The following is a 19,493-nucleotide window of genomic DNA, read 5'->3' as shown; positions in this document are numbered from 1 at the left end:
ACCGTTTACCTCCATTAGAAGTGGGATTAATTGGCCCGCAAATATCAAAGTGTACAATCTCCAATGGTTTTCTTGCTCTCTCGGATTTTCCTTTTGGAAATGGTTCTCGATGTTGCTTACTGAGAACACACTCCTCACAAACATATTTAGGACTAGAGAGATGAGGAAGACCAACCACCATATTTTTCTGTTGAAGTGTCTATAAACCTCTAAGGCTGAGATGACCATAACAAAAATGCCACAATTGCACTTGATCAACTAGACTAGCTGCATAACATGATTGAGAAGAATGATTGAGGTAGAGGGGAAACATTCGATTTGCTGTCATTGCAACTTGGGCGATCAATCCCAATCTGTCATCGAGAGTTCTGCACACACCACCTTTAATTATGATCTCATAGCCTTTCTCTTGCAGCTGACCGATACTTAACAAATTGGTCTTTAAATCTGGAACAAAGAGAACATTAGACATTGTTTGAGTAACATTCCTTTTTGTTAGTAAAGTTACCTGTCCCTTTCCCATTACAAAAACTGTAGAATTGTTTCCAAACTTCACATTATCTCTAAAAGATTCATCAAGAGTGGAAAACACTGACTTGTCTCCACTCATATGATTGCTGCACCCGGTGTCTAAATACCACAAGTTCTTGTTGCTCAACTTACTTTCATGACAAACCATCAACAATGAGATTTCTCCATCCTGCTCTCCCTCATTTTCTGCAAAATTAGACGTTTTACCATGGACATTTGATAGATTCGATCGACATTCTGATTGATAATGACCATACTTGTGACACTGATAGCATTCCACATTCATCTTGTCCACTGACTTTGAATGATAACCACCCCGTCCTCTTCCTCTTTCATGAGATTGGTTCTGTTGATAGCTGTAATTGCCTCTGCCTCGACCTCTGCCATACCCTCTGCCTCGACCTCTATTGTTATTGTTTGATCCAAGTCCTCTATCTTCTTTATTCGAATGATCTGATGAGACTTGCAGTGCTAACTCTGCACTGTCTTGCTGCTACAATTTTCTTTTCTGAACCAGTAATGAGCCCTGCAATTCATCAATTGATAAAAGATCAACATTTTTTTATTCTTCGATTGCACAAACCATATAATTAAATCGAGGTGTTAGTGATCGAAGAATTTTTTCCACTACAACCACATCCTCTATTTTCTCCCCAAAAGTTCTCATCTTTCCAACAATGGCCATCATTCTCGAGAAGAAATCAGAAACAGACTCTCCAGATTTCATCCGATAAGTTTCGAACTCCGTACGAAGTGCTTGAAGTTGCTGCCTCTTTGCTCTGGTTGATCCTTGGAATTTCTTCTTCATTGAGTCCCAAATTTCCTTTGCTGTGTCTTTGCAAAGGATAGTCTCCAAGATAGAGCGATCAATCGCTTGAAAAAGATAGTTCTTTGCCTTGAGGTCCTTCAATTTTAAAGCTTCAAACTCTGTCTTCTGTGCATCCGTTGCTGCTATGCCCTCAGCCAAATCCGGTATTCCCGTAGAAACCACCTGCCAGTACTCCTTGGATCTGAGAAAATTTTCCATCAACATGCTCCAATGATTATAGTGACCATCGAAGCGAGGAATCGCTGGTTGTACAAAATTATCAGAGGCCATCTTCTTCTTCAGCCCTGGCTCTGATACCACTGTTATGAACAACAGATAAATGACAACAGATAAAGTAAAAGAGATAGAAGTTGGAAGGAATTCAACTTGTTTGATTTAATAAAGAAAGCATGTTTTAAATTGGCAGTAGACTAACAAGCAAATAACAAAGAAAGTCGAAAATCGGCCCGATTCCTAAAATGCTTTGGAAAGCATAATACCATTCTGCAAAAACACTGTAGACTAGGACTCAACAACTGAAAAGTAGACTAGGCCTTAACTACTGAAAAATATCTAACAAATAAAGCGATTCGATACCAACAGCCTTCCCATAAGCTTGGCCAGCCAACCAATCAACACACTGGTTAGCTTCGCGAAATACATGACGAAGCCTAATCTGCCAAGGTCTGCTTATAAGTTTACAGATCGCCAAAATAAGAATGCAACAAGAAGGATCATCACCAATCTCTTGCGACAAACTATCCGTGATAGCTTTAGAGTCCAACTCCACACAAACTCACCTAAAACCCAAAGACCAAGCAAGATTTAAAACCAGAAAATAAGCCCCAAAGCTCATACTTGAAAACAGAGCAATCACCAATACTTCGAGAAAATCCAGCAATCCACACCATCAACTGCACAAGAGCCACATGACCCTCCATCAAAATTTAACTTGATTCATGTTGAAATTGAGTAATCTGTGATGAATATGTTTTTATATATACGAATTCTGAATATTACAGATTGTAGAAATGTTGCTTATCTTCACAGCATGCAACGGTTGTCTAAGATCTATACTATAGAAGTGACCTTTCTCCTTAGGGAGAAAAGGTTGCTCCTTTTCCTGGAAGTCTATAAGGAAAAAACCTGTACAAGCTTTCTGCTTGTACAGTTTCTAAGACTTCCTTTTGCGCCTTCTTTATCTTTTAACATTGCCCCTCAAGTTGGATTCGTATAGGTTGACAGAACTCAGCTTGTTGAGAATAGTTTGATTGTTTGTCTTGTTGAGAGCTTTTGTAAATATGTTTGCCAGCTCTTCATGACTTCTCACAACTGGTGTTTCGATTTATCTGGTTTTGTATTTTTTTCTGATGAAGTGACAATCAACTTCGATGTGTTTGGTTCGTTCGTGAAATACTAGGTTTAATGCAATATGTCGAGCAGCTTCATAGTACATTTTCATGGATCCATTGTATTCGAAATTCATGTCTTGAAGTACTTGTTTGATCCAAATGAGTTCATTGGCCGTAGATGTCATGGCTCAATACTCAGCCTTTGCACTTGATCTTACAACCACACTTTGTTTCTTGCTTTTCCATGTTACCAAGTTTCCTCTTATAAAGGTGCAAAAACCTGTAGTTGATTTCCTGTCACAGCTTCCTGCTCAATCTGCATCAGAGAAACCAACTATAGTGTTAGTATTATTTTTCTTCATCCAGATTCCTTGACCTGGAGTGCCCTTGAGATACCTAAGTATCCTATCAATGGCTTCCAGATGACTGGTACGGGGAGCGTGCATGAATTGGCTTACCATACTTACTGCATATGCAATATCAGACCTGGTAACAGTTAGATAGATCAATTAACCTACTAAGCATTGATATTGCCCTATGTCAGTTAATGGTTTACCATCTTCCAAACAAAGTTTAACATTAGTTTCCATTGGAGTGTTAGTTGGTTTAGCTCCTAGTTTCCCAGTCTCTTTTAGCAGGTCAAGTACATACTTTCTTTGGGATAGGAACAACCCTTTGTTTGACTTGGCCATTTCTATTCCAAGAAAGTATGATAATTGTCTTAGGTCTTTGATGTTAAATTTCCTTTTTAGACTTTGTTTGACTTTTTCAATTTCTTTGTTGTCATTACCTATTATTATGATATCGTCAACATACACAAAAACAATAATAGTATATGTATGAGTATCCTTAACAAACATAGAGGAATCTGAAGTGCATTTATTGAAATCAATATTTAAGAGGAAAAGGCTTAGTTTGACATACCATGCTCTTGGAGATTATTTCAATCTATAGATTGCCTTTTTTAGTTTACATACCAGAGAAGAGTCTGATGTGGATTTGTGGCATAGGGGAAGAGTCATGTAAACTTCCTCTTCCAAGTTACCTTGAAGAAAGGCATTTTTGATGTCCATTTGAAATAGATTTCATCCCAGGTTGGTAGCTACAAATAGCAAAACCCGGACAGTGTTCATTTTTGCTACAGGAGTAAAGGTTTCTTGGTAATCGACTCCATAGGTTTGGGTGAATCCTTTGGCTACTAGCCTAGCCTTGTATCTTTCAACTATTCCATCACAGTTATATTTTATTTTATATACTAATTTGCATCCTACGGGTTTTTTGTTTAGTGGTAGCGGGACAATATCCCATGTGTTATTTTTTTCTAAGGCTTGAAGTTCTTCTCTCATGGCCTTGCACCATTTTGAGTTGGTGTTGGCTTCATAAAAAGATGTAGGTTCAGTGTGTGTCATGATATTACTAGGTATGTCCGGTATTGGCTCGAGATCGTATCATAAGTGATGAAGTATTGGATTAGATACGAGACCTTATAGGACATATAGTCCCTTAATTTTATAGGAGGCCGTGTCTGTCGAGTAGATCTTTTCAAGATAATTTCTTCTTGAGTTGATTCTTCTCCTGACTCGATTGCTTTATTTTCTCCCCTTGAAGGAATTGGCCTTGAGTTTGTATTCGGCTCCCCCTCTGAATAAACAACCTGTTCTTGACTACTACTGTCAGGAAAAGCAAAGTTATGCGGGGAAATAGTAAAGTGTGTGGCCCATGAGTGTTTATCTGAGGGTTTTGTGGACAATCCTTGTAGTAGGGTTCATTTTCTACAAATGAGACATCCGTAGATATATAAGTTTTGTGAGTAGTAGGATCGTAATATTTATACCCCTTTTTTTTTTCTGAAGAGTACCATAAAAATAGCGTTTTAACTGAACTTTATCAAAACTTGTGGTGCCGTTTGATGTGAACGTAACAGGTGCAGCCAAAGACTCGTATGTAATTCTATTTTCCATCCTATGAGAATTTCTAATGGACTTAGATTTTTTAATGTGATATTTGGTAACCTATTAATGAGATACGTGACAGTTAAAATGGCATCCGACCAATAGGTATTTGGGACGTTATTTTGAAAGAGAAGGATTCTAGTAACTTCGAGAAGATGCTTGTTGTTTCTTTTTGAGACCCCATTTTGTTGAGGAGTGTTAATGCATGTAGTTTGATGCATAGTTTTTTACTTTTTAAAAACTTTGGAAAAATATTTGTTTATGTATTCAGTGCCATTGTCAGATCGAAAGATTTTGATATTCGCAGCATATTGATTTTTTACAAAGTTAAGAAATTCTTGAATAAATAAACCTAAGTAGTGCGAGAGTAGTCATCAATAAATGTAACAAAATATCTAAAATGATTATATGACTCAACGGGGGCAGGTCTCCAAACATCAGAGTGAATTAGTTTCAAATGTTTTTTCAGAAATAGTAGAAGATAAGAAAAATGGTAATCGAGTATGTTTGGAAAATTTGCAAACATCACAATAGCTGGAATTTAATTTGTAATAAAACAGTTTATTTAAGACTGGATTAGAGAGATGCCCAAACTGCCAATGCATCAACATGCCTTGATTGACCGGGCTTGTTGACGCAAGGCATTGACTGGTGGAATCCTTAAGGTAATACAACCCGTTTTCTAATCATCCTTCACCAATCGTCTTCCTTGTAATTCGATCTTGAAATTGTACTGAAGACGGTGAGAGTATAACATTATAGTTTAAATCATGAGTTATTTTACCAACAAACAATAAATTTGACTTAAATTTGGATAATAACAAAACATTCTTTATATTTTTATTAAATAATTGAGTAGTGCCCCTAGCCGTGAATGTTGGCTTTGTTTCCATTAGCGACCGTCACATGTTGGAAATCTGCAACGGGAGCAAAATTTTGCAATTTCATTGGATCCCATGTCATGTGATTAGTGGCTCTGGAATCAATAATCCAATTATTTATATTCTGACATGTATTTGTAATTTTTAGTGACGAATTTAGAGAATTTGATACCGAACCTGACCCACTTGATTATTGATGAACCAAGACTTGAATTTGAGACAACAATTGGGTTAATTGCATAATGGTTGCTGCTAGGTCAGATTCGGGTTGAATACGGGTCGGATTGGCAGGGTCGGATCGGGTCGGGTCACTGTATGGCCTTCAGGTCCGGGTCGGGCTAGTGGTTCGGGTCGGGCTGTTTCATAACCCTCGTACCCATCGTATATCGACTCACCCATCATTTTTTCACCCTTTTCATTAGGGTTTCCTTGCCTGTTGCTTGCCCCACCGAATTTTCTTTCCCTTTCTCCTCTCTCTCCTCTCTTCGTCCCTCTAGTGTTGTTCCCCTTCTCCTACCCTTGAATCGGCTGCTTCGTAGGTGTTGAGGTGTCGAGTGGAGCACGCTCGATTTTCTGTAACGTCGAGGTTAAGATGAGAGTTCATTAGGCTTCTTCGTGTTTCTTCTCGCTGAATATTGGCTATTACAACGTCAATTTTTGGGAATTCCATCGACAAGAGGATTTGTGACCTCAAGCCTTCGTAGCTTGAGTCTAATCCTCACAGGTAAGTATAGACCAAATTCTGTTATGCCCTCTTCTGTATTTCTTCTGGGTCAGTTGTTGGTGGAAGGTAATTTTATAGTTCTTCTCATCTGGTGAGTACTTTTGTTGCGTATTCTGAACTATTTTTGGTACCTTGTATGATTTGCAATAGTTCTTGCTTGAGATTGAAAATGTGTGTGAAATTTTGTTGATGGCCGTATAAATCCTTTCATTTTTTTCCAAATGGCCTTTGATGATTCCAATAGCATGTAAAGTCGGGAAATTTGGAGCTCCATTGTGTTGGTGAGCATCGACATGATCATGTGGTCTGTCATTTGCCACTCTTCCATTTTCTCTATTTCTTATTTTGTCGGGGATTCTGGCCTTTCTAGTTTGGGTCTGTGTTTGGTTCCTGTGATGAACCCAAGTTTCCTTATTGCCACTGAGGCTAATATACATGGATTTCGACCATTCAAAATTAATAGGCACGAAGAGAAAGTATTGAATCTAAATCACCATCCATACCTTCTATATTCTTCATAGACCACGAAGAGTCGTAGACAGAAATGTGAAAACATGGCCAAGTAATTCCCGCTTTTGAATATTCAGGACAAGAGTTTTGCTTTTATAGAGAGGGGTTGGGAATGGCAAGAGTTAAATGTTGCGTTTGATTTAAACAGTAGTTTTTTTTAGTCGGTGCTTTTAATTCACGCAATTGTTAATTTGGCCAAGTGTATACTGGATGCGATATTAATATGACAATGCGTTTGTTTCACGCATAAAAAACACGGCAAAGTGTTTACCTAACATTGCAAAGCTTTTTTTTTTACCCCTTGCAAACCAGGTGATGCGCTCACACGAATGCGCTCACACGGATGGGGTTATTTGTTGACTTGGTTATTAAATGACTTTAAGATCTTCTAATCTTTCCTATTTAGATTTTTTCTAAAAAAGGAACGCATTTAGTAATTATTTTTTTATTAACATATTTAGAACAATTATTTATTTTAAGAATAAATCAATTTTTTAGTGCTCTAATTGATCCAAAAAAATTACTCGAAAAGAAATTGATTCATTAAAATAATTCATTTTTAATTTACAGGATTATAAAATATAAATTTTTAGTTAATATTGTTATATATTATTTAAAATCATATTTATTGAAATCTTTAATAGAAACTATAATATTTAAAATCTATTATTTTTAATTAAAAATTTGAGAGATAATTACTATTTGTTACAAGCGTTTTACTACATTATACAAGTTAATTTTATGTTATACTAATACTAATCCAATGTTCTTTTATTAAAATTTAGTTTTATATTATTTACTTTTTAATTTTTATTATAATATTATATTATCCGTACATTTTATTTATTATATTAAAATCACTTTATATTTTAAAGTCAATATAATTTAAAAATAGATTAATAAAAGATATAATCTCATCCTTATCAAAATTATAGTTCTTTTCTTTGAAAATGTTAAAATTATAATTAATAATATAATAAAATTAACAACAAAAATAATATTTATCTTAATTTTGTAATTGAAAGTTAGATTCTTATAGATTTTTAGTATTTTAATAAATATAAATATTTTTAAATGTTTAAGTTTAAATAAAATTAAAGTATGCTAAAATCTAGAGTAAGTAAAAGATTTAAAAATTAAATTAAACTTTTTTAATTAAATATTTTAACTATTATTAATTTTAGATAGAAAATATAATAGTTAGTTTTATTAAAATAAAAAATCTTACTGTAATAATAGATAGTTTATTAATTACACTGAAAATTAAAAATAAATAATATAAAATTAAATTAAATTAATTATTTTCTAATAAAAATTTTGACGAAAGACTTTTTAGTATGAAATTATAATATAAGATAATAAAAAATATAATTTCTAAATATTAAAAAATAAATAAATATAATATAACAAAATAGAAAGCAAATATTGTTACCGAAAATTAAAAAATAGTTTTATCATTGTACTACGATTCTTGAGAAAGAAAGAAAAACCAGTCTCCCATTTTATCTCAAAAGATTTAACAGTGCCAAAAATTGATAAACCTGCTGGAAGAGTAATTGAGGAGTTTCAGAATTAATAAAACAGGGCAATGCATTCAAGAACAAAGGAAATATTTTAGTTCCTTCAATGGGTTCCACAAAATACATCCATAATAGCATTCCTTACGGCTGAAAAAACTTCAGAAAATGATTTCTTTGATCTCATTGACATCTGTACATTAGAATACAATCAAGTGCATACAAAAATCAAATATGTTAGAAACCGCAGACACTTCACATTATAAAATTTCGTGGTTTTCATGATTTCATCGTTAATGTGTCCGTCTCCATATTGTTCTCAATTCTCCGAAGAGAAATAACATGAACAAAGATGATACACATTTGACAAGGCAAGCACCATTATCAAATGTACCATTAAATAACAGTAGCTACGAAAGTTGATGGCTATACAACTAATGCTTAACCTTTCATGGTAAATGTGATTCAAGTTCTGCCTTCCTGCCATCCACTCTTCTACTACCAAAAGACAAATATGGATCTGTAAGATTCTCATTGCGTGAGCAACTTTGAATCACATGCCACTATTTTAACCCGACCAACATTCTCCTGAGAATCCTCATTCTTAAACAGAGCATCCTGTAGAATGAAAGTCCAAACATTGTCGCAGAATCTATACGTGTGCAAATGTCCCTGTGATACATACAACCAGAGATTAATCAGCCTCTCTGAATGCAATGCTTGACCAAAGCCAACAATGTACAGATTGAGGAGATTCATTTAGAGCACTCCCCAGGTCTAAACCTTAACAACCCAAATTCCGTGTATGCATATAGAACTAGGTTCTCATGGTAATAAGGCATTTTTAGCCATGTTCAGAAGAATTCACACATATTCAGAAAAGAAAACCATATGCATGACCGAATTTAAGTATAAAATAAGAAGATTTCCTATTCTTTTACAACCCCTAGATCTTTGATTTTTTTTTTCCAGGAATCCCTAGAAAGGAGCTACAGAAAAGAGTTCAAGACACTAGAATATAATGTTTTAATATTATTTAGTTCCCATATTTCTTAGTGATCAACATGCAACTTTATCCCAGAGTAGCTCAACAGCCAATCTCCCATAAAGCAGAAACAATATTAAGATAATTGAAGTAAATTGATTTGCAATATCATAGAAGAACCATTAAAGCAAGTGACCCCTCCCAAATATTAAACCGTCCAAGTGGCACATGACTTTTTTTTAGTTCTCCTACCTGTACCAGCCTCACTTTTATTCTATAACTTCACTCCATCAAAGTTACTCTTAACAAATTACCTAACATTTTTGCTGCTACAAGGTGACAAGGTCTGTATTCTAAGGGAGACCAGAGATTCTCCCATTATTAGCACAAGCCCGATACTTGTCAAAGTTAGAAACTATAAAAGTTAGAAAAAAGGACTTAGTAGCATAGAACATTGGAACATATAAGAAAACGAGCATTAGAATTTTTCCAGTACTAATTATGAACTTAAGTTTCCATCTGATGGCCAAGCAGCCTGGATAAGAAAAAGATGATGGCAGATTTAGGAGGCTAAAGATGTTAGTGCAACATTACAAGGCTTTGATAATTAACTGTAATTACCAGAAAGATCATTAGAAAACAAATTCACCCCTAAACACAATAGAGAGGAAGCAAATATTTATAAAAATAAGCTAATGAAGGTATAGCATTTCAAACTCAGATTGCTGATCAGCAAGTAATAGACCCAACAGATTTTCAATATTTGTATCACTAATAAACAATGCAGCAGTCCATGTAACATTAGAATATTAGATGGGCTTAGTAATTACTTGAAAGATTGTGTAGTGGGTATGATGAAAGCAAAGGTATCCAACTGATAAAATGGGAGCGTCATATAGTGCCACAAGCACATGAAAATCCAACATGAAGAATTGGGAAAGTATGCTTAAGTGTCTTAAGACAAATAGCATGTATTATCCCGATTATGTAGAACAGTCCTAATAAATACAGATGTATGCAACTGAAATTCTTGCATTTAAGCTGTAATTATTCTTTAAGTATCAACTTTGATAGATCAAAATTACCAAGTGTAAGGGTACAATTCTTCAATTCAATACATATTCAAGAAGTTCCACGCACAATAAGACATTGCAGCCTGTCTCAGAGCTGCAATGAGAAAGGCTGTACAAGTGCTCAACACTGATTCGATATCAAACTACAGAGGTACTACACTTTGTCACATCTTTAAAAATGAAAGTGATAAACACACATGCATTCTCTAGCCAATAATTCATAGAGATAAGGATGGCATGGCATGTGTCTATGTTGCCATTGCACTATAATCAACAAGACGCAATGCCTTTTTCTTTTGGGTAGCAGAATCAACAAACAGTTCACTTTAGTTATTGATAACCCTAGTTGAACATCACATGTTTTTGAAGACCATAGAATGGAGAGCTAGATCTGGTTCAGTTATAGAAAATTGGTGTCTCTTCATCCTATTATGCACATGGACAAAGTGACATACAGTCCTAAGATTCACATAGAATGCAACACAGCAATAGTCTTGAGTATCATTTTAAACCTAGCATGTTTATGTTCCATATGCAGTGATGCACACAGATACACATATATCTGTGATGATCATGAGATATTAGAGCAACATACAACATCAAGGCATGCTAGAAAATATCATCAAATGACAAATAATAAGCCTCACCAGTCCGATGGTCATTCAAATACTATCCATAAAGAAACATGGAATCACGCACCTCGGCATTGAGACTACAACTAGAAGTTTCCTGATATGTTCACAAGAGGCGTGGTGACTAGTGAGAAATTTTTTTATCTAAAAAATGACCATGAGGCAAGTTCGTATTTAGGTTCTAAATTAAACTTCAAATTCTACTAAAAACAGGATTAAGAAAAAATGGCATACCAACAATAATCAATAGAGACAATTAACATTAACCACATTAAATATATTATTATTAGACAACACCACATGTCAACACATCAAAAATAAATAATAATCAGTCATGTTCAGCATAATAAAGTGAGAGACTTCAACTGCATATTACCTTAATGGAAACTTTGCTCTTAACTTGTGATTCCAAAGCTTCAGTCATAGACTAAAAAAAACAAAAAAAACAAAAAAAAGTAAAATCAGAAACAGGATCACACACACATAAAACTTAAATATCACGTCCAAGTGTAACAATATATACCTTATCAAACTGGACAAGAACCTGAATCGCTAACTCAGGGCTAAGAGTACCACTTTGAACCATTTCATCAAGGGTTTCCGTCAAACACATCCCGATCGTCGATCTTCTGTACAGCTCAAAAGTCGCCATTATATAAGATCTGATAACACATACACAGAACAGCATTAAATCAAAACCAGGAAGACAAGTCATTACAGAGAAACAACAAGAGAAGTGTTGAATCATGAAGACCAGTGTTGTAAAATGTGTAAAGATTGAGATAATGAGTAAAATTGGAAGCAAAATTGAAGAAGAGAAATTGATTTTACCGACTGGTATTGGCTATGTAGTTAGGATTACTATAAGTTTGTGGTTTAGTTAGTTTTTCTTTCAACGTTCGATTTGCTTCAGCGACAATTTTCTTTTGGGCGGAGAGAATTTGGGGGTTTTTATACCCTAGTTTTTGAGGATCGGGGTATATATAGTCGCGATGAATTTGGTAAGGTTGAATTTACCTTTTTTGTCCCTGCTATTGTCTCTTTTGTGCGTTTGCCTGCCTGGTTTAGGTCCATTGTGTTGTATTTTGGGCTGTTTCTATTTCTTGTGTTGACTGATTTGTGCCCATATTAGGCCCATTAGCTGCTCGTTTCCATTTTCTTTTTCATTTTTGTGTCAAGTATTTTATTCTGTCCATTTCAATCCTTTTATTATTTTTTCACCTAAAAATTGAGTATTTCAATATAGCAAGTACATCTGCAAAGCAAATAATTTCTTTTCAAATGTGCAAAGAAAATAATTAAATGAACAAATAATTTAAATTACTCACATATAGAAATTAAATTCAAGAACTCAGTAACAATTTCTGCTAATTTCAATTTTTTAAAATCACTAATGTGAGATGGTTAGAACATTGAATTTTAATAACCAAGAAAAAGCAAAAGCAAGATTGTTGTTAATGAGATTGAACCTCAGATATATCCTATTACATTACTTATCGGGTAATAAATATTTAATCCCTCTCAAATTATAGTTTATTCTTTTACTTGACAAATACCTTTTCATTAATTAATACAAATATTATAAATCTTTACACTTTATTTGAAAATTATAAATTTTAATAGAAGTACTTTAAAGAAATAGTAATGCGAATTAATAATATTAATTAAAAATTAAATTTTTTTAATTTGTATATAAATTAAAAGAGATTTTTTTTTTTGGAACAGGTGGAGTCGGAAAAACTGAAGAAAGAAAATTCAAATAAGCCACCAAACTCTCTTCAGGACCTGGAAGATTAACCTTCCTGTTACTGATTAGCTTGCAATTACATGACATGACTCCTCTGAAAGTGGTGTTAGACCCAACAACAGAACCAAATGGATAAACATTTTGTGATTGTTCAAACATCATCAGAGTTTTGGCATTTTAGGCCCATGACATGAGTTTCGTTATCAGACAACATCAAACGCTTGACACAGAGAAAACGTGGGTGGCTTCGAAGCTTACCACGTAAAGTAACACCTGCATTGACGTGTAAACCTCAAGAAAGGAAAATGTCTTAATTCGCAGCCTTTTCAGTTTTCTTGGGGTTTACTCTTTTGGTTTAGTTAGAGAGAAGGAAGAACGTCATGGAAGAGATTAGGCCATCCTCATCACCCTCACCGCCACCCCACACAGCAGTCGATACCACCATCAACACCACAACCCCTACTTCAACCGCCCATAGAAAACAAGAAAAGTCGGAAATATCAAGCGTGAAGAAGGAGTGCTTAGCTTTTGCAGTTTCATTGCAGGAGAGCTTTCAATATATCAAAGCCAAATTTGTTGGTCAGGTATATATGAATACCTTACTCTATACTGTGCTATACATCTGAAATTTTTAACATTTTGAGAACATGATAACAGGCAAAGAAGATAACAGCAAGAGATGAGAAGGAAGCAACTGCAGCTGATTTACAGGTTGCTAAGATGGAGGTTGAAGCAGCTGATCAAGCTGAATATATCAAGAAAAAGCTTGACAAATCTCTGTAATTAATATCCATAGTCCCATACTCTAGAATGGATAAAATTTATGTTGTAATTTCTACTTAATATAACGTGAATGTATAGTTTACTAGATGAATTTGTGATATTACAATTTAAGCTTTCAATGGTTTCAAGAATTAAAAGATGAGGGCCTTTCCAAACGAATGTAATCGTACATGACTCCCTGTAAAGGACTTGTGGCTATTATTTGCAAGAAAATGGTATTATCTCCTTCCACCAGCTCAGCACCTGGCACTTGTATGCTATAAAGCCTGTAGAGTCCATGAATTCCATGTCTTGCAATTGTATTGTCATGTCCAATTAGTCCAGTTGTAAATAAGGGAGGATTTGTTCCCGGATCATTGATGCGAACCTTTTTAAGAATAACTTTATAGTTAATTAACCGATATATGCACTTGCAAGTTCAGTGCCTTCTGGAAAAACTAATTGTAATTTATACCAGCAACTCTACATCATTTGCAGTTGCTAGTGCCAATTGCAACGTATATGTTCCGTTCCTATTTGCAGTATCAAGTCTGAACTTAATCTGCCATGTGGTTCCTTGATAGTTACCATCATCTGTTTTCCTGCAGTTAATATAGAATTTAACATCTATCCCCATCAGGATTCAATTGGGGAAAGGAGGACTGAATATTGATCTGATATTATAGTATAAGGTCTATTAATGTCGATTGGTGATGCAATGTGAACAAAACGTGGAGGATTGAATCCAAACCTGGGTACATGAGTGAAGAACCAATCTTTACTAAAATCACCAGTCTCAACAGTGTAAAACAAATCTCCATCAGGGTATAAATCTGTATATCTTTCCCATAACCCATATTGCCTGAACCTGTACATTGGACTGAGTTAGCTTCTATTCTCTCATGGGATATGACTTATATAAGAACCAGCTCTCTGGAACTGTAAATTTCAGGGAGAAACTTATTTGCCACAAGAGGAAGAGGAAACCTGTCAGGATGATCGACATAGAGTTTGTTGATATACTTGGGATCAGGATCGGGAACATAGAATTCTGCAGCAGAACGATCAGGAATGCCTATTTCCCACAATGTGGGACCATTCCTTGGAGGTTCATATACAACATCACCCAAGTCAATATAGCAACCTGCTATATAGTTACATATTTTTACATTACCAAATGAAACGTTACCACTGTGTCAGAAACACTAAAAGTTAGCAAAAGAAAATTATACTGGCTCAAGGCTCATTGGAAATTTAGAAAACAACACCTTCAGTAATGGTAACGACTGTATCATATCGGTAATCCCCAATAAAACCGGGAACCCATGCGTATAGATTATAGTCACCGGTGCGGATATCATTGATGAAAAAATAACCATCTTCATCTGCTTTTCTCCAGAATTGGTAACCTTGAGAATTTCCAATATAATATTAGCAGCTGTGTGCTTTTCCTTAACAGTTAATCATAAAATGCGTTCTTTTTCTCCTACTTTGTCTTAAATTCTGCTTAGTTAATTAGGATAAATACTTAGAATACATTTTACCTTGTTTTCTAGTTGCCATGATCCAACATCTCCTGATGGTGCCAATCCGACACAAGCACCATTTGCTGGCATATCATAATCACTAACATACCTAGAAAATCATCATCGGTAGTTACTAGAAATTTAATTGTGACCTGATAATAATTTTATTTCCCAAATCATTGGATCTGAATATCTTTTTAACAATCAAAACCATATAGATTGAATTTTCACCTGTCTCTAACAAGCAATCTACCACTCGCACTACCGCGTTGGTCTGATGATGGAAAATCCTCTGAAGCTGGGAAACTATAAGGCCAGCTTTGAACTTCAATTAGCATCTGAAAACTTAATGAGTTTTAGTTCTTACTTGTTGTAAATTTTGAGTCTTATTCTGATTTAATTATTAAATTCACTTGTTTTTCTTCTTTCATCCTAAACCTGTAATTTAGCATCTTCCCATAGCAAAAGTGGGTCGTTAGCATCCAACAAAGTATTTAGATAGATAAAAACAGGGCCGAAAACTTTCTTCCGCGGCTCTCCAGATTTGAGTTTCAGCACCATATCTTCTCCTGAATAATGAGCACTAAGAAACATCTGATTGTATCATTATGGTAAAAGTTAGAAACGCCCTGTTCTCCTGAATAATTGGCATTAATAATCAGTCACCAAAATCAGAAACTATAGCAATTGAAAATTTTCAGAATAATGATATAAACTAATTTGTAGAAGAAAAGAAAATCATCACTTACGGCAAGATTGGTAGGACCGACATGAGAGGTAAGGTTCTGTTTGAGTGGTCCACCGGACCGGAACTCACTGTTTGCCAAAATCCAACAGGTGGTTCAAAGCAAATCCAACCATGAACCTGGAGATTTCTGTTCTCGCAAGAGTATTGGTACTTGTCATCCACCTGTACTTGGTTAAGAATCAGTTAGAACTAAAAATGAATGCAATAGACTAATCAATGTGTCCATTTGATATATGAGTGAACTTAACTAAAAAGATACCCAAGTTTACACTTGACTATTACTTGGAAATAAAAGGTAAAATACATAAGGAATGATCTTAGTCTTGTTTCTTGGCAATAAGAGTAGTACCTCTCCTTTGAATTCTGGCTCCACAGGATTGACAAGTAGGACGGCTTCAGGGTATGCTAGGGGTTTGCCTCTTGGAGGTAACCTGTCCTCTGGCAGGGGCATGTATCTTTGCCTGTTATCTGCTACTGCCATGTAGTGGAACCTGAAAATGTACAAAATAAATCAGTTTTCAAGTTGAAGGAAAATCTATCGTAGAAAGGTTACTCTTTCCAATGAGCTTTGGCACAGGAATACCGGAGTCTTGGAGTGCTGTGAGGTTATGAGTTTGCAACATCGATTACAGAGCCGAATTTACCCAAGAAAGGAAAAAAGTAAAAAGCTTACTATTGTCTTGAATGATTTAGACATTAGAAAAAAACAAAAACAAAAACTCCTTTCTTGTTATCTCTTTACTCCAATCAAATTAAGCATCATTTGAACCTGAAACTTAATGGTGAAAGTCTCAAGCTTTTTTAACCAGGCAGCAGTTGTAGGTATTCTGTTGCTTACTTATCTTTCCTGAGCTTGAATACAATCCTGGTTTGTGGCAGGTTGAAAGCTGGCCATTCCTTCAAGTGCTCATAGATGGCATAGGAATAAAAGCCTGAGGAGTTTCGAAGCATTATAAACCTGAAAAGTCATTGTTATTATCCACTAATAGATGCATTTTTACTCGCGGAACTTTTAACCAAAAGTTGGAACAGAAGGCCAATTACCTCTTGTCTATGTTCAAAGGAGCAAGCTTGCCCTCAAGGGAGGGATCCCACATTCTTGTGAATGAGATTTCGACTTGTTCCTCGTTTTCCACTATAACTCTAAAATCTGTTCCTTTTATCCTGAATCGCAGCGTTTAACTAATTAATTACGTTATTTCGTGCTAAAATATTTGTTGAATTTGATATCAATGAAGTATTCTTCGTACACATAGGATATTCCTGTTGTTCCAGGACTTCCTTCCTTACTCCATACAAGATCCCAGTACCTAAAAATTCCATGGAACTGATTAACCCTGATAATCCAACACAATAGCCTATTCGGCTTTGCATGAGATAATTAATAAGGCACAGAAAAGAATTAAAAAAAGAAACTGTAGGATGCTTGAAATGCCGAGTACCTTCTATTAGATTCATCGTTTCGAACTTCAAGTACATTGCTGATTCCATTGAATCTTATTCCAGTTACAATTCCTTCTGGTTTTGATAGTGTGACTTGGAGTATGTCGTTATCCATTACCACCTGCTTACATTTTTGCATGACAGTTTCTGTAATTAACATGTCATTCTTTCCTGACGATTCAGAAAATGAGGAGCAATCCATCCATTATAAAACGATAACATATATATAAAGAAGAAATGTTTATGAAAATCTAATTACATGACGTTCTTGGATATTCAATATCACTCGTTGGCTTGACATGGCGGTATGGTCTTGTTGTTGCCGGTCATGCAATTTTTATGTAGAAGCAGCTGATAAAAATAGTACTCGTTTCTAATCAAACCACGGTGTTGAAAGAAGAAATGAAGAAAGAGTGGCCTCAGACACTGCACAGGCAGAAAAGCCTGTGCAGGGCAGTTCATCACAGGCCCTGAGAAAGGGAGCAACCATCCCTGTGACAGGGTAAGACCACTCCAACCTTTCTTAGAAAAGAAAGGGACGTTGGACAGAGATACCAAGGCAACCAAGTAGAATAGGCTACCGTTGTATATGTACATATAAATACAAACACAATCAATTGTAAAAAGATCAGAATTATATAATAAAACAATCCATCATCTCAATTTTCTACATGGTATCAGAGCAGGTTTAACCTGTACCCATCATCTACCAATTTTTTTCCAGCCATGTCTCAAAATGACAAATTAACCAACATAACACTTAAAGGCAATTCCAACTATTTCTAATGGTCGAAATCAACATACATTGCCCTCAGCGGCAAAAGAAAGCTGGGGTTCATCACTGGGACCAAGCCACAACCGGCGAGGCCCCAATGGGAAGAAGAACTAGACAGAATGGAAGAATGGCAAATGACTGACCATTTGGTCATGTCAATGCTCACAAACACCATGGAGACACAGATCTCCAAACTCTGTATCTTACTAGAGTCTTCAAAATCAATTTGGGATAAAATGCAGAGCCTATATGGCCACCAGCACAATTTCGTGCACATATTTAGACTCAAGCAAGAGTTGTCACAAGTCACACAGGGGACCAAAAACTCATCTCAATATGCAACAGAAATACTCACAAAATGGGAAGAGTTGCAGAGTTACCTTCCGCCATCAAACAACCCAGAGGAGCTACAACGACGAGCAGAACAAGATCTCATTTTTACCTACCTGGGAGGTCTGGACTCAAGCTACGAAAGCTTGAGATCACAGATCCTCCTTGGAGGAGAACTCCCCAAAATCGACGCTGTAATCGCAACAATACAGCGCGAGGAGACTCGAAGGAGCACTATGAATCTTGCCCCCGACCTCACAGATAGCCACGCCTTCACCATCCGTCGAGAATCAGCCCGGCCGAGGGGAGGACCGAGCGCCATCGCACGCTGTGACCACTGCCAAAGGCAGGGTCACTCCCGCGATGGTTGTTGGCACCTCTACCCCCACCTACGGCCATCTCGGGGGTGGGAAGGACCTGGGGGAGTGAAGAAAGGGGGCAAAGGAGAGAAATGGGGTGGCAGCGGTTGAAGAGACCATCGACAAGGGTTATATGTCGAGAGTGAGAGTGGGAGCAACGGGAGTGTTCTTTTAGGGTTAAGGGAGTCGGGTGTACATACCGGGTCAAATAAACAAACCCGACCCGACTCCATGATCCGACCCGTTCTCACTGCAACCCGACTCGACTCTACGACCCGACCCGGCAGCGAGCAACCCGACCCGACCCACCTATCTGCTGCCTCCAATTCTGACCTGACCCGCCCTCATGAATCCGACCCGGCTACCTTACAACCGAACCACCATCGCCCCAAATCCAAGCTCTAGTTCAGAATCAACAACCCAGTGGGTCAATTTTGGTATCTAACTCATTTAATTTTGTTCCAACAAAATTAATTCACCGCTCTACTGATTGGATTATTGACTCCGGTGCCTCTGATCACATGACTTGGTATTTAATGAAATTGTAAAATTTCTCTCCCGGGAAAATCCTTCAGCATGTGACAGTCGCTAACAGACACAATATTCCAATCCAAGGAAGCGGCAATACTGCCTTACTCAATCAAACTCTCAACAATGTCTTATTTATTCCTGCCTTTAAATCTAATCTTTTATCCGTCGGCCGGATCACTAATGAATTCAACTGCAATGTTATTTTTTCACCTTCTTCTGTTATGTTTCAGGATCGCACTACAGGGACGATGATTGGTAAAGGATATTATGACAATGGTCTATACTATCTTAAGAACTCCATCAGTCA

General features: G+C 36.1%; 2 protein-coding genes and 1 pseudogene across 2 annotated transcripts; 1 reads left to right on the top strand and 2 right to left on the bottom strand.

The window, feature by feature from the left end:
* Positions 1 to 8,435: 8,435 nt before the first annotated feature.
* On the bottom strand, positions 8,436 to 11,952 carry LOC8280342 (transcription initiation factor IIA subunit 2). Its single transcript, XM_002527313.4, has 4 exons — positions 11,797 to 11,952; positions 11,489 to 11,627; positions 11,342 to 11,392; positions 8,436 to 8,947 (listed from the first exon to the last, which is right to left on the bottom strand). Exons 2-4 carry the CDS (start codon positions 11,615 to 11,617, stop codon positions 8,807 to 8,809), a joined length of 321 nt encoding a protein of 106 aa, XP_002527359.1. The 5' UTR covers positions 11,618 to 11,627; positions 11,797 to 11,952; the 3' UTR covers positions 8,436 to 8,806.
* Positions 11,953 to 12,966: 1,014 nt separating this feature from the next.
* Positions 12,967 to 13,580, top strand: LOC107261903. Its single transcript, XM_015724284.3, has 2 exons — positions 12,967 to 13,296; positions 13,370 to 13,580. Exons 1-2 carry the CDS (start codon positions 13,093 to 13,095, stop codon positions 13,493 to 13,495), a joined length of 330 nt encoding a protein of 109 aa, XP_015579770.1. The 5' UTR covers positions 12,967 to 13,092; the 3' UTR covers positions 13,496 to 13,580.
* On the bottom strand, positions 13,511 to 17,492 carry LOC8280341 (annotated as a pseudogene).
* Positions 17,493 to 19,493: the final 2,001 nt, after the last annotated feature.

This window comes from Ricinus communis, chromosome 2, assembly GCF_019578655.1.
Source record: "Ricinus communis isolate WT05 ecotype wild-type chromosome 2, ASM1957865v1, whole genome shotgun sequence".
Taxonomy (NCBI): Eukaryota; Viridiplantae; Streptophyta; class Magnoliopsida; order Malpighiales; family Euphorbiaceae; genus Ricinus; species Ricinus communis.
This window is presented reverse-complemented; position numbering and strand designations above follow the sequence as displayed.

Coding starts and splice junctions, on each gene's coding strand:
- LOC8280342 (XM_002527313.4), bottom strand. CDS start 11,617: ATGGCGACTTTTGAGCTGTACAGAAGATCGACGATCGGGATGTGTTTG. Junction 11,393..11,488: donor TTCTTGTCCAGTTTGATAAG/GTATATATTGTT, acceptor TGTTTTTTTTAG/TCTATGACTGAAGCTTTGGA. Junction 8,948..11,341: donor AGAGCAAAGTTTCCATTAAG/GTAATATGCAGT, acceptor TATGTATCACAG/GGACATTTGCACACGTATAG.
- LOC107261903 (XM_015724284.3), top strand. CDS start 13,093: ATGGAAGAGATTAGGCCATCCTCATCACCCTCACCGCCACCCCACACA. Junction 13,297..13,369: donor AAGCCAAATTTGTTGGTCAG/GTATATATGAAT, acceptor ACATGATAACAG/GCAAAGAAGATAACAGCAAG.